General features: G+C 33.0%; 1 protein-coding gene and 1 long non-coding RNA gene across 7 annotated transcripts; both read left to right on the top strand.

Moving 5' to 3' along the window:
- The first annotated feature begins 1693 nt into the window (after positions 1 to 1693).
- LOC133294696 (pentatricopeptide repeat-containing protein At3g42630) lies at positions 1694 to 4461 on the top strand. 6 transcript variants are annotated; one of them, XM_061493434.1, is made up of 4 exons: positions 1694 to 1819; positions 2248 to 2398; positions 2805 to 3438; positions 4319 to 4461. In XM_061493434.1, the coding sequence occupies exons 2-4, from the start codon at positions 2309 to 2311 to the stop codon at positions 4327 to 4329; spliced, it is 735 nt and encodes a 244-aa protein (XP_061349418.1). In that variant the 5' UTR covers positions 1694 to 1819; positions 2248 to 2308; the 3' UTR covers positions 4330 to 4461. The 6 variants fall into 6 exon arrangements, with proteins under 6 accessions (XP_061349418.1, XP_061349416.1, XP_061349413.1 ...); XM_061493432.1 differs by having other exon boundaries at positions 2805 to 4002; positions 4319 to 4456; XM_061493429.1 differs by having other exon boundaries at positions 2805 to 4002; positions 4140 to 4451.
- A 3187-nt stretch (positions 4462 to 7648) lies between these two features.
- On the top strand, positions 7649 to 14560 carry LOC133294697 (uncharacterized). The gene is made up of 6 exons (XR_009749241.1): positions 7649 to 7797; positions 11758 to 11850; positions 11944 to 12047; positions 13403 to 13452; positions 13622 to 13778; positions 14015 to 14560. It is a non-coding gene; the product is annotated as an uncharacterized LOC133294697 (long non-coding RNA).
- Positions 14561 to 14818: the final 258 nt, after the last annotated feature.

Genomic DNA, 14818 nt, shown 5'->3' with positions numbered 1-14818 from the left:
AGATTCCAACGTACTGAAGCTTCCAAATAGTATTGTGAGGCTTCGGTTAAGAAAAATTAGGTTTGAGTTTTGGTGTACTCAATGTTCAAGGTCACATAATTTTGGACCTACATTACTTGACACATGGTATCTGACGTGTTTTATTCATGACTCTAACTGAAAAAAATAAATCCTTGAATGTGTTACAATTTTTTATTTTTACATTATTATTTTCTGAATTGTTGAGTTGTTTAAGTAGCGGGTAGTTATTTCTATTTCAACTTTCCTAAATGATAGGGTACAATTATTACTGGAGTCTATCTAGTGCTAGTGGGTAGTTATTTCTAAAGTTGTTTTGTATTATCTATTTAATCCTTGAAGTATTTGAATAAAGATAATCATAAGAATTATTTGAAAAAAAAAGCACTCTGTGCAGCAAGTCAGGCTTCATCAGTAAAACCATTTGAGGTCATGCTTCCTCGATAAAGCCAAATTCCCATTTTTATTTATTGTGTTTGTAACAATTGGTAAGCTCAGGCATGGACAAACGCGTTCAGAAATTGGAAGACGCGGTCCAATCTTTGTTGGAGCAATTCAAGAAGATGTTCAACCAATTCTCCAACCGGTTGGACGTCTTGGTGGCTAATAGGCCCAACACTCTCTCATATGGTTTTGGGCTGGCAAAACTATACGAGGCTCGCGATCAGAAGATCATCTTTGTGCGACAGACCATGACAATTAGCAACACCAAGGGTTCACCTTTATCCACTCTCATCAGCAGTGCTGCATCTTTCGGCAGCAGCGCCTCCACCCACCTGTTCGACTCTCGTTCGTTATAATGACGCATTCACTCCAGACCATCACTGCAAACAATTGTTCACCATCCAAGAGTGACAAAAGAGAGCAACAACAAGGCGATGATGGACGAAAGTTAAGGAGAAGTGGATATTGAAGATGATTCAATTACTTGATGTTGAATTTACTCTTGAGGACAAGAGTTATTTTTAGAGGGAGAGAATGGTACTATTTATTATTTTTACTTTATTATTTTCTGAATTATTGGGTTGTTTAAGTAGTGAGTAGTTATTTCTATTTCAACTTTCCTAAGTGATAGGGTACTATTATTAGTGAAGTCTATATAGTGTTAGTGAATAGTTATTTCTAAAGTTGTTTTGTATTATCTATTTAAATAAAGATAATCATCAGAATTATTTGAAAAAAAAAAAACACTCTGTGCAGCAAGTCAGGCATCATCAGTAAAGTTATTTGAGATCAGGCGTTTTCAATAAAATCAAATTTCTATTTTTATTTATCATGGAAGCTAAATTTCTATTTTTATTTATTATATTCGTAATAGAATCTTTGCATGAAACCCTAAAAAAATTATAAAACTCCATTATTAGAAAAGTCACGTTTTTCAAAGAAAGTTTTCGACCGAATAAAATCTCTTAAAAGATATTAACGTTTTGTTGACGGAATAAAGAAAGAAAAGTCTCGGGACGGAAAATGCCAAATTTTCCGTCAAAAAATAATATAATTAGTGCACTCGTTTTGACGTTTTGTTACATGTAGAAGGGAATGGAAATTTTGACGGAAACAATTTGATTGAAAACTTTCCGTCCATAATGGGTTATTTCCGTCAGAGAGTTTGACGGATCGTTAGATTCCTTTGGTCGATGAGGATAACGTTTTACGGAAATGTTTCACATTGAGGTGCTCATCTCTCACACACACTCACTCACTTTGCATTGAAGCACTTCTGTGACCGATTTGGAAGGAATTTCTCTCTCACTGTACCGACTTGGGACCATCGTTTGCATTGTTGGATCGAGGCTCAGAGGTAGAGTGTGAGCACTTCGATTTTTTAGCACAATTTGTGAGTGCAATTATATTTCGATTAGGAATTGGTCTCCAGTCTGTGTCTCCTTCGATAGTCATTTTTCTCATCTCTTTCTTTGCCCTCATTCTGTGACTTCAATTTCTGCACTCTTCTCTTCAAATTTTTTGGTTTAATCCTTTATGTTATACATAAAACACCCAATTTGGAATTGAGGTGTAAAGTGTATTGTCATTGAGGTGGTTTATTTAGATTAGACCTCTCATGTTTCTTTAATTTCTCTTTTCCATGTTTGATTGATAGCAGAGAGGGGCTTCTCCATTCAAAAGAGCAATAAATTATATCCTTATATATTGCCTTACTCCACCTATCACATGTATTCCATCCCTAGTGAGGTTTATAAGCTAACAGTGACAAGTTTTTTCATGCAGAACCTTGATTCACTCACTGTTCCAATGATTTGTTCTTCCTAGGATACTCGAATCGTTCTGAATGGAAATCAATTCTCTTGCACTCGCTTCTTGCCGTATGTCCATTCTGCAAAAGGACTCTGGCAGTGGATCTCCACCACAACGCAAGAAGGTTTTCAATTTATCATTCTAAGATTTAAACTTTTCTCCATTCATCACTTCAATAAGTATCCTGTCCATAATTGTTATTATTATTAACAAAACAGACTTAGTTGCAGATATTTAGCTCCAGCCCATTATTTTATCTTGCATTTAATCATGAATTTAATGGTACTTGCCTTTGAAGTTTCGTGGGAGTGGTTGTATTTAATCATGAATCCCCTTGTTCTCTGATGTACCTGATGAGGAAAATGCTATTGTGCTTACGGTTAAAATTCCCAATTTCTTGCATTTATGATGAACATCCAAACTTCAGTTTTGGGTTTGCGATTATGTAGACTTTTGTTAAAAATCACACTTTGTGCTGACTACTTTTTTTTTTTTTTTTTTTTAAATTTTGGGGAATGTGCTTTGGGCAGGTAATCTCGCGGCAAAATGAAAATGGATTTTTTGGTGGGGTGGATAGCTGTATAGATTGCTCTTCTTTGGTTGAGAACTCGAGTAGGAAAAGAATGCCTGATCAATCTAATAGGGCTTTTGGTGATATTAAAGTTGATGGTTATCTGCCTAAAATATCTACTTTGTCTGCATTGATGTTATATTATACGGAGAATGGCCTCTTTTCTCAAGCCCAGACTGTGTGGGAGCAACTCCTAAATAGTTCTTTTGTGCCTTCTATTCGATTCATTTCAAAATTATTTGATGCTTATGGAAAGCAAGGGAATTTGGATGAAGTGATCAATATTTTACATTATGTGGATTCGAGGAATTTCAATATATTACCTGATGTTTACTCATTAGCTATCTCTTGTTTTGGAAGAGGAGGACAGCTTGAGTTGATGGAAGATACAACAAAGGAGATGGTTTTGAGGGGTTTCCATATCGGTTCTAAGACTGCCAATGCTTTCCTTTTGTATTATTGTATTTTTGGTTCTTTGAGAGAGATGGAGAATGCATATGGCCGCCTTAAGAGATCAAGATTTCTAATAGAGGAGGAAGTGATTCGGGCCATGGCCTCTGCATATATAAAGGAGAGAAAATTCTATGAATTGGGTGAGCTCTTAAGAGATGTGGGCCTAGGAAGGAAAAATGTAGGAAACCTTTTATGGAACCTTATGTTACTTTCTTATGCTGCCAATTTCAAAATGAAAAGCTTGCAGAGAGAATTTCTTAGAATGATGGAAGCTGGGTTCCACCCTGATATTACAACCTTTAATATCCGTGCCCTAGCCTTTTCAAGGATGTCTCTATTTTGGGACCTCCACCTTAGCATTGAACATATGAAATATGAAAAAGTCTTTCCTGATCTAGTAACTTATGGCTGTGTAGTTGATGCATACTTGGATAGAAACCTTGGAAGAAACTTGGACTTCATTTTAAACAAAATGAACTTGGATGACTCTCCAGAATTGTTAACCGAACCGTTTGTATTTGAAGCCTTAGGTAAAGGGGACTTTCACATGAGTTCAGAAGCATTTTTTGATTTAAAGACACGAAGGAAATGGACTTACAGGGTTTTAATACAAAAATATCTTAACAAACATTATCGGAGGAACCAGATATTTTGGAACTACTAACTGATTGTCTGATGTTTCAGTCCATTCAATTTCTGGCCAGGTAGTTATTTTGAATAACCTCTTACTGAATTGTGGGGTCAGCAAAACAAAGAGCTAACTATCTTTCTTTGTTTTCTTTTGACAAGATTTGAATCCTACTTTTCTTTTCTTTTTCTTTTTTTTCAAATTTAAATTTAGGATGAAAATGGGACTCTTTGCGAAGAAATCTAAAAAAAAGGTGAAACAGTGATAGTGATTTGGATGAATACAATGATTTGGAGTACGAGAAGATAAGTGTTGATGCAAAGTTTTATTATGTGGTATAACCTTAGTGATTTCTTGGTGGAATGTGATTAAGGATTATTTTGCTGATGTAGGTGGAGGATGATTATGTTGATGATGATGGTAAGGAGGAGGAGGACAAAGAAGAACAACATGGAGAGGAGGGAACAGATGGGGAAGAAAATAGAGAAATAGAGCAAAGTGGATGGAAAATTATGAGATGGAATAGCAGCAGAAAGAGTATGATCTTTATCACCAGGAGCTGTAAGATTCCATTTAACATTTATATACATTTATCTGTGAAGTCTTTATTTTTTATTTAATGTACTTGTTATACTAGTTATGTTTGTGTTGAGAGCGTAAAATTTAATTTTGCATAAAATATATCTTGTTGTATCAAACATAATACAGAGACAGCAGTCAGATTGATTGCTGTGTATATCTTCAAAATGTGAATGAAGGTTGTCTCAGATTAACATTTTAGATATGTTTTCACTGAAGTACACTGTATATATTAATCCGTTTATTTGCTGGTACACGGTATATCTTTTGTATGCCCTTCTGCTTATGATACCGCATGGTTTGCAATGATACCTGATTCTCAGAAACCTTCCCAACCCATGTTCGAAAATTGCTTCGAGTGGCTGCTCATCAACCAAAAACAGCAAGGGTTTTGGGAAGAGTGTGATGCTTTTGGCAAACTCACCTTGGAATCGAGTCCTGCAAATCTTGCTTCCGTGGTTGCACTCATGACCACTCAGTTAAAGACACTAATAGTCTAATATAATATTTAGTTATTAGGTCTAAGTATATGAATAATTTTTATATTATCTCTAACATTATTGATCCCATTTGTCTCTTAACGCTCAAATAACTAATGAACTACACATATATTTGCTTTTTTTGAATGTCTGGCTTGGCGTTCATTGAAACAAATACTGAGAAGCTGCTCAAGGATATCCATAACTTTTACCCTCGTGGTTTTACTATTGTTTTTCCTGCCATGATTCAACTTTTAGAGAAATGATAACCGTTGATCGGCGGAAATCAACGGTTAAGATGTGGTTGTAACATTGTGCGTAACATTATTTGTGTCACAATATCCTATCCCTTTCTTTATATACTATTTTTTTTGTTTTGAAAGCCAACGTATCATAAAATGCCTTTCTTTTATTTTATTACTTTTATATTGTTTTTAGAAACTGACTCGCTTAACTTTTCTTTTTGAAATGTGAATGTTTACTTTTTATTATTTTATTATTATTTTGTTTTCCAAAAGTTAAACTCACGTAACATTTTTGAAACCTGTAACTTCTTCTCTCTCTTTTTTTATTATTATATTTATGTAATCAAAACCTAAAACTCACGTGATACTATATGCAGATTTCTTTTCAATTCAATAACGTTTTTTTATTGTATTTCTTTAAAAAAATAATACCACGTGACCTGATGAATAAAACAAGGCTTTTTCACCCTTTTGCCCCTTATTAATTAATAACCATTTTGCCCCTGATTCGAAATTATCTACCAATCTGCCCCTCTTTAATCGACTACCTTACATTTTTAATCGACTAAACGGTTGTTGGGAGATTTAATCGACTAAATCTCCCTACTTAATCGATTAAAATCATATTGACTTATTTTTTTTTTTTTGTCAAATATGAAGATTTAGTTGACTAAATAGGGAGATTTAGTCGACTAAATCTCCCAGCAGTCATTTTTTGTCAGTTTTGGCCATTTAGTCGATTAAAAATGCAAGGTAGTCGACTAAAGAGGGGCAGATTGATAAATAGTTTCGAATTAGGGACAAAATGATTATTAATTAATTAATAAGGGGCAAAAGGGTGAAAAAGCCAATAAAACAATACATTCAGTTTATTTTAATGGTAAAGTTACTTTGTTTTGTATTTGCTTTACTTTTTATTTTTCTTATAATATTTGTTTAATTATTTTAAATTTTAAAACTTAACCATAACAAACAAAACTAATCATTATTATTTAATATGAAATTAAATGCAATGATATGCATTGGAGCTTAGGAAGATACTATATGATATAATATTGTGTATAACAAAATATCTAAAAATACCTAACCACTTATATCTTCAAATTCCAACTTCAATTTGAGACTTTTTGTAAATCCTTTGTCATCATCAAAATATTTATTCCATAATGCATAAGAGGTTTTCAGGTTACAGTTTGGAAAAAGGAATATCCTAATTTTGTCACTACAGCAATAACATATATAGATTTCATCACAGAAGTTCGACTCTGTGATGCACCTGGGTGACTCGCTTGGATTGAGTTTTTCATAATTTATTTCTTTATTTACGGATTTTAATAATTATTACTTATTTCCTTTTTGTTATTTAAGATTATGTTTGAGTGTGCGTTGATTGTGCGTTATCTCCTTTGATTGCACATAATTATAGTTATTTATTTTATTTTTTTTGTTATTTTGTTTTTACATATTTAAGGCTTGGAGAACCCTATTGTTATTTGGTTATTTTTGGTTAAAGAAAATTAAGAAAAGAGAATAGTATTTTCTCGCAATCTTTGTATTTGTTTTTATTTCTGTTTAGTCAATTCCGTATTATTCTGTCCACATTCAGGTATATTTGCTACTTCTTCGAAGGATGGAACTGTACAATTGTTGAATGCTGCCCATGTAAGCTGTTACCTTTTCATCTTATTGTCTTTCTATATATATATATATATATATATATATATATATATATATTTTTTTTTTTTTTTCGTAAGTGGCCATTTTAGACCAGTAACTCATGTTGGGTGGTTTCGTGATATAGCCCACCAGTATTATCCCATTTTCTGTTCTTAAGGGGGGACTGTACGAATAATGTCATTGGATTTCCACCCGATTTATCCTGATATTCTTTGCTGGTGTGATGAGAATGATTTGATTCAACTGTGGAATATATGTAACGACGGATCAGAAGTTTACTCAAGTGCTTTAAGGTGAGCTTTACACGTTTTATCCAGATTATTTTTTTCAGATTTTTTCTAGAGGTTGAGCTTTGTCAAACTAGTAGAGTTTTTATTTAAAATAAAAAATATGAAAATATAAAAATTATTTATGAAATCACTTTTTACCACTTGAGTATTAATATGACACCATGTGATTCCCAAGTGTTAAGTTTTTTAGACCCACAGTCAAAAAGAAATAAATAAAAAAGATCAAATTATATCTAAGTAGTTTCCAAACTATATATTATTTTTAATAATTTTTATCTAAAACTATACTGTATTATTGGTGAATCAGCCTCATAACTGTTTTCATCATAAATCTAAATCAGCTCATCTTTCCTACTTTCGCTTGATTGAAATGGTTGTTTTGCAACGTATATAACATTACTGGATTTCATTTACTAATAGGGACATAGCAGAGATGTTCTTTTCATTTGTTGGCATCAAACTGGAAACCTCATTGCCTCTCTGAGTGAAGATGAGGCATGCATCTGGTCTGCTTCCTCAGATGGAAATTTACTACATATTTTGCATTGCGAAATGAGAAATTTGACTCGTGTATATCATGACCTCTTAGTCATTCGTGGCGGTAAGATAAACTCTTCATGCTTCAATTTATTATCTCCAGTATGGTTTACACTCATGAGTGCACCTTAAAAAAAAGAGAGCTTAGGACTGGCTACACCTTGTTTATTAGCATAAACTATATGTGAATCTATATAAGAGTGGCGGAGCCAGGATTTAATTTTAGCCGGAGTCAAAAAATTTGACATATCAAATTATAATTTTTTTTCATAATTACACAAATCTATTTGGAAAAAAATTTACTTAAAATTTTCAAAATAATAGGATCAATGTTATTTTAAGAAATAATAGTTATTTATTTAAAATTTAGAATATAATATAAAATAAAATTAATAAAGAAAGTGCAAATTATATATACATATATGAAAATTTCATGTGATTTTTATGCACATTTTCATGTAATCTTTGATAACATTATTTCATGTGATGTTAATGAAAGCTTATTTCATGTTATGTTAATGAAAATTGATTTCATGTGGTCTTTGTGAATAAATCTTTTTATTTTTTACATTTTAATTTCATTTGGGCCTACAAACTTTAGTTTGCAACTTTGTAGGTCTTACAAGTCGTATTCGGTTTTTTTAGTTTTTTATAATATGACAGGCCATAGATCAAGTATTTAATAGGCTAATAGGTCATTATAGGTTCCAAATATTTTACATAGGCTTAGCCTATCAAAGTCAAAATTTGACTTAACTTGGCCCATTTATATTCCTAGCCGTAACCGGTGAAGAACATTAACATAGAGGGACAACAAACTTCACACCTAAAAAGAAACATGGAATAATCAGCGACAAATGTCTAAAATCATTTAAATGACATTGGATCCACATAAATCATTTAATTAGTGTTTAGATATTTTAAAAATTTTAAAAATACAAAAAAAGAGGAAGTTGTTAATGGACATGTATAAAAAATTTTCATACTCCATATATATACATATATATATTCATTGATTTTTCTCTTTAACAGTTTCCACTAATTAATAACCAAAATAACATGAAAAATAGTTTTTTTTCGCTCTCCACGTCAGTTGAAGTGACTGAGGAAATAGAAAAAAAGTAATTTTTCATATTATAACTATGTTTTACAGGTAATATACAGTGTCAAAAACTAAAAGGATACAACGTTGTGTCCTTTGAAAGGAGAAACCCTTTTTCCTACTTTTAAATGTGTTTATTTAGTTTAATTGGGTCCATATTTTGAAATAGGTCAACTAATTATTTTTGTGATTAAGTTTAGAAGTCTTTCTTTTTTAAAATAATAGGATTAAGAATAAAAAATATAACTGATTAGAATAAAGCAGAAAAAAAATATACAGGATAAAAAATAAAAAAAAGGTAAAACCCAAAAATCACCGTACTATACATGTTCCTTATTATTTGTTTGTATTTAGATGATTTTTTGTTACTTTGTATTGAATATTTGATTTTCTATTTAGACGGTGTCAAATTATAATTTTTATCTTAGTTAATTATAATAAATTATATAATAAGTAAAAAAAAAAATAAACAGGTGCCAAGCTGGTTTGGATGTGGCTACGCCACTGCTATATAATATATGTAATCACTCAATTTTGTCCTAACACATAATAATAAAAAAGGAAAAAATAATAATAATGAAAAAATAAAAATAAAAGAGTTTAACTAGCATATATTAATCGGCTCATTTCGTGGCGGTGAAAACTGAAATTCTTCAAGCTGAAGAATTCTTTTTGATTGGACCCCGCGAGATTAACTTTTGCCTCCTGAAGCAAGGGATGCTAGTGTCTCATGCATAGTACAGCTTCCAATTCTTCAAAGCGAAGCAACTTTTTCATTGACCCTTTATGAGATGTCAGATTGCAAATTGCAATAAGAGTAGTTTGTTTCACCAGCTGCAACGACTCGGCTACCCAGATAAGGCACCGCCCAAGGTAAAAAAAAGAGGTTTTACTCTCTGCACCAGAGGGGGCCACACTGTTGAATCAAAAAGTATAGAAAACTAAGAGGATTTGAATATGTTGTTATATTTAATGAAATGGCTGATAGCCAATATATACACAAGTCGGTTATACAGAATCAAGGAGGATCAACTAGAATAAAGTATACTGTTCAACAAACTATACATGGAATAATAACAAACTATTCTTGCTAAAAACTAGGACTTAGTTGCTAAAGGATAAGATCAAAGGTGATCTTCTCCTAACACGCCCCCTCAAGTTGGAGCATGAAGTGATGAAATGCCCAACTTGCTGCGAAGAAAACTGAATTGCTTCATGCCAAGCGGTTTGGTAAATATGTCTGCGAGTTGCTGATCTGTACGAACGTAGGTAGTAGTGATTGTATTGCTGAGAACATGATCGCGTACAAAATGACAATCAATCTCTATATGTTTGGTACGTTCGTGGAAAACTGGATTAGCAGCTATTTGCATGGCAGATTGGTTATCACAGTGCAACTGCATAAGGTGTGAATGTGGAACATCAAGCGAGTCCAGAAACGATTTGATCCATAACAACTCAGCTGTAGCTGCTGCCATTGAACGATACTCAGCTTCAGCGGAGGAGCGAGACACTGTGGGTTGCTTCTTTGTTTTCCAAGAGATAGGAGAAGTACCCAACATGATAAAATAACCAGTAACTGATCGACGGGTGATTGGACAGCTAGCCCAATCCGAATCAGAATATCCACGAAGAAGGAGATCATTGTCGGATCGAAGGAGTAAACCTTGGCCAGGATCAGTTTTGATGTACCTTAAAACGCGGATGACAGCATCATATTGAGCAATAGTAGGATTTTGCATGAACTGGGAAAGAACATGGACGGAGTAACTTAACTCAGGTCTAGTAATTGTCAAGTAAACCAAACGTCCTATGAGTCTTCTGTAACGTGCGGGATCCGAGAATGGAGGACTTTCTGTAACTGCAAGCTTATGATTTGTTTCGAGAGGGAAGGCACATGGTTTGCACGCAAGGAGACCAGCGTCTTCCAATATGATGGACCGTGAGCTATTTCGATGCCAAGAAAATATTTAAGAATCCCCAAATCCTTGATGTGAAAGCATGACTGGAGAAAGACCTTGACATCGGTGCATAAGGCATCATTGTCGCCCGTTAGAATAATGTCATCAACGTAGATGAGAAGAGCAACAAAGTGGCCATCTTTGTGTAAGGTGAATAGGGTGTAATCTGCCTTGGATTGGATGAAGCCATATGATTCAATGGAGACCTTACCGAAGAAGTTTACATGCGGATCGATACCTTCAAACTGATACCATATAGAAAACTAAGAGGATTTGAATATGTTGTTATATTTAATGAAATGACTGATAGCCAATATATACACAAGTCGGTTATACAGAATCAAGGAGGATCAACTAGAATAAAGTATATTGTTCAACAAACTATACATGGAATAATAACAAACTATTCTTGCTAAAAACTAGGACTTAGTTGCTAAAGGATAAGATCAAAGGTGATCTTTTCCTAACAAAAAGCGTGCAAGGAGGAGACGCAAGAAACCCTCACGTGAAGAAAGCTCTTGGAATCGCTCTCTATAATTAAGCCCATATTTTGAAATAAGTCAACTAATTATTTTTGTAATTAAGTTTAGAAGTCTTTCTTTTTTAAAATAATAGGAGTAAGAAAAAATAATATAACTGATTAGTATAAAGCAGAAAAAAAATAGAAAAAAAATATACAGGATAAAAAATAAAAAAAAGGCAAAACACAAAAATCACCATACTATACATGTTCCTTATTATTTGTTTGTATTTAGATAATTTTTTGTTACTTTGTATTAAGTATTTGATTTTCTATTTAGACGGTGCCAAATTATAATTTTTATCTTAATTAATTATAATTAATTATATAATAATTAAAAATAAAATAAAATAAGCAGGTGCCAGCTGGCTTGGATGTGGCTCCGCCACTCTGTGTGTTTTCTTTAATAATACTGTTGTGTTCTTTGTTTCGTTCTTTCAGTTTCTCAGTCTTTGAAAGAGTTTGTGTTACATAGATTTCTAATTTCATCAAACGGATATGCATGGAAATGATGATCGTTCCCCAAATGAATCGGTAAGGTGGTGACAAAATAATGTTCAATCTTGAATGTTCTTTGTTTTGAGTTGAAAGATGATGCATCCTAATCATGTATTCGTAAATTTTCAGAAACCAAAGCTCACAAATGATTCAAGGGAGAAAGCAAGACCTTCGCTCCCTCCATTGTCAGAGTTGGAGCAGCAAATTCAAGAATTTAGGGAATTAATGAGCAGGTTTTTTTTGTCTTCTAATGTAACTTCTTGTTTTCTTTTTTATTTAATTAGCAGTTCCTAACGTATTACCTTTCTTATAGTTAGTTTACATATTTGGTTTATATTGATACAAAAGCTGAGTTCTACACTCTTGCTTCGTTTTCCTACGCAAAATTAAAAATGTTATTTATTGAACAGAGGACAATCTGGATTGGTTTTACATAATTCGTTTACTATTTTATTCATGGGTTTTATAAGAGTTATGTTGTAGGAAAAGTGATTGTGTTATGTTATAGAGATTCGTTTTGCGTGCCGAAGTTTTTTTTTTTTTTTTGCTGCGGGCCCCACAAAATGTTGTGAGTGTAGGAAAATTTTTGTGGTCATGTTAAATGATAGATGATAAACCCTTTATTCATTTTATTTCCACAGTAGACGTCCTTCTCGGGATGTTAGCAACCAGGTCTCGAGGCAATTATTTGGGGTATGTTCCAATCCCCCAATATAATATAATAAGAGTCACATTGGCAAACTTATAATTGGCATAACATATATATATATATATATATATGGGAAAGTAATTTTTATGTGACTGCAGAAGAGAAAATTTGCAGCAATACAGGATACGCGTCCGAATCCTGGATTTTTTTTGTTTTTTTTGTTTTGATAGGATCCGCACGTGTATCCTAGTGTTAAAAATTTGCTGCAACTTTTCTCATCAGCAGCCACATAATAGCAGGATAGACGGACCCATATATATATATATATATATATATATATATATATATATATATATATATATATTTTTTTATATTGGCAGGATAGCAGCAGAGTTGGCATTAGCCAGGGCCAGGGGAGTGGCGTAACTATGGACCCCCAGAAGGCCAGAATATTATACAAAGAAGAGATATTCTGCCTTCATATGGACCTCCTGAAAGAAGTGTGTCATGAACATATTTTTCTAGTTCTTGCATCTTTTTTTCTCTTTACGAGGGACTCTAGAAATTTTAGCCTATTATCTAAGTGATTACCTCTAAAAATACTCTGGTATTACACACAAGTCATTACCTCCACTATTATGTTGATTCTATAAAGTGGATTTGGAATGTTTTTTCTTATATCTATTTCGTTCCTAATAAAATATATCCCAGTGAAATCGGTACCGTATGCATGGTCTTTTATACACACATGTCTTACGTTGTCGTTATTCTCTGATGGATAAAATGGTGCACTAAATCAATAATAAAACTGATGCTTCCGTATTATGCTCCTCATATGGATTAAAATAATAACATGAATATTTAACTTTTGATTTATTTTTTTTTAAAGGCTGATTAGTGCATGTTTTTTAGATATTGATGGTTAGTTTATCTTTGCAGAAGACAAAAAAGGTCTCAATCTGATGCAAATAAGTGGATGGCCTTTGAGTGTAAGTGATGGATATGATTTTGAAATCTTTGTAGTAACAATTCCATATTTTATAGTCAGTTATTAGAAACTTCAAATGCAATTGAGAGTTCATACTATACTTTTAAATAGTTGATCTATTTTTTCATTTGTTAGCTAGAAATTGACCAAGATGCCTCCTGCGTCAGCAGGACCAGCAATTTATGCAGATGTTGCAAACACAAAATGAGCAAAAATTCCTTTTTCTACACGTTGGCTCCAAAACATTTCACAAGATTTAGAAGATGATTATTTGAGATAGAAATGTAATCACAGAGAGGACTCGTGCGAGCAATAATCATATCTTCGGTTCGTAGGAGTCTACGTTATGCACATTGCACAACTTGTCTGAAAGCTTACAGTGAAATTCGCGTGTACCTCGGTTTGAGATTGTGATAAGTGTCTAAGACACTATGTTTTTATGACTAAAAAGAGTTTAAATAATTATTAAAATAATTAAAAATATAGTGTTAAAACAATAAAATAGTAAAACAGAATGAATTGCCAACAAATAAACAAATTCTAAATATTTGTTGTTGTTTCAGGTTGTTGAGACTGGAATACTGGAATAACAAAGTAGCAAGACGAGGCAACGAATCCGCAGAGCAACGGTAAAATCAGAAATTAAATAATAAATAAAATAAAAATTGTAACGCTAGCTCCACTGCTCGCTAAAGCGAGCAAGTGGGCGAGCAGCTAGCAAAGTCACTAGCTAGAGCCAGCAAAATGGCCAGCAGCTAGCAAAGTCACTAGCTAGAGCGAGCAAAATGGCCAGCAGCTCGCTAAGGTCTTAGCACAAGCGACCGATGGAGCGAGCGGATCCAAGAAATTAAAGCCCATATTTTCCCTTTAAATGCAACGCAAAGGAAACACTGATGATGATTCTGGAACGCGAAGAAAGACGAAGTCAGGGACAAAGACAAAGGCAGGAGTGAAGAGGAATGATGGAGCGTTATAGAGGAGAAGGAATGGATGCAAGCTGCATCATTGATAGTCTCCATTAATCAAGTTTTACGATGAACCTTATTTCTTTTACTGTTTATTTCAATTCTGCATTTATAATTATGTCTAGCTAATTTACTTTTAGTAGTTAGGAAGATACAGAACCAATGAGTTCTTAGTTGATGTTTGTTTATTCTTATGAATTACATTCTTGTTTCTAAATTATGCAATCAATATGATATTTATGCTTAATTTTATTTATGACTTGATCACTCGTAGATAAACATATAAGTCATATATGACAATAGGGATGTTGGTGTATGATTCTGATTGGTCGATTGCTGGAATTTGCATGATATAGGGATAGACTTGTGAATTTTATAACTGTGAGTTCTTGCGTTAATGCT

The sequence above is a fragment of the Gastrolobium bilobum genome, unplaced genomic scaffold (assembly GCF_033153095.1).
Source record: "Gastrolobium bilobum isolate Gb01-03AN ecotype WA unplaced genomic scaffold, APGP_CSIRO_Gbil_v1 utg3268, whole genome shotgun sequence".
NCBI lineage: Eukaryota > Viridiplantae > Streptophyta > Magnoliopsida > Fabales > Fabaceae > Gastrolobium > Gastrolobium bilobum.
The sequence above is the reverse complement of the archived record's forward strand: the minus strand, read 5'-3'. Positions and strand labels throughout refer to the sequence as shown.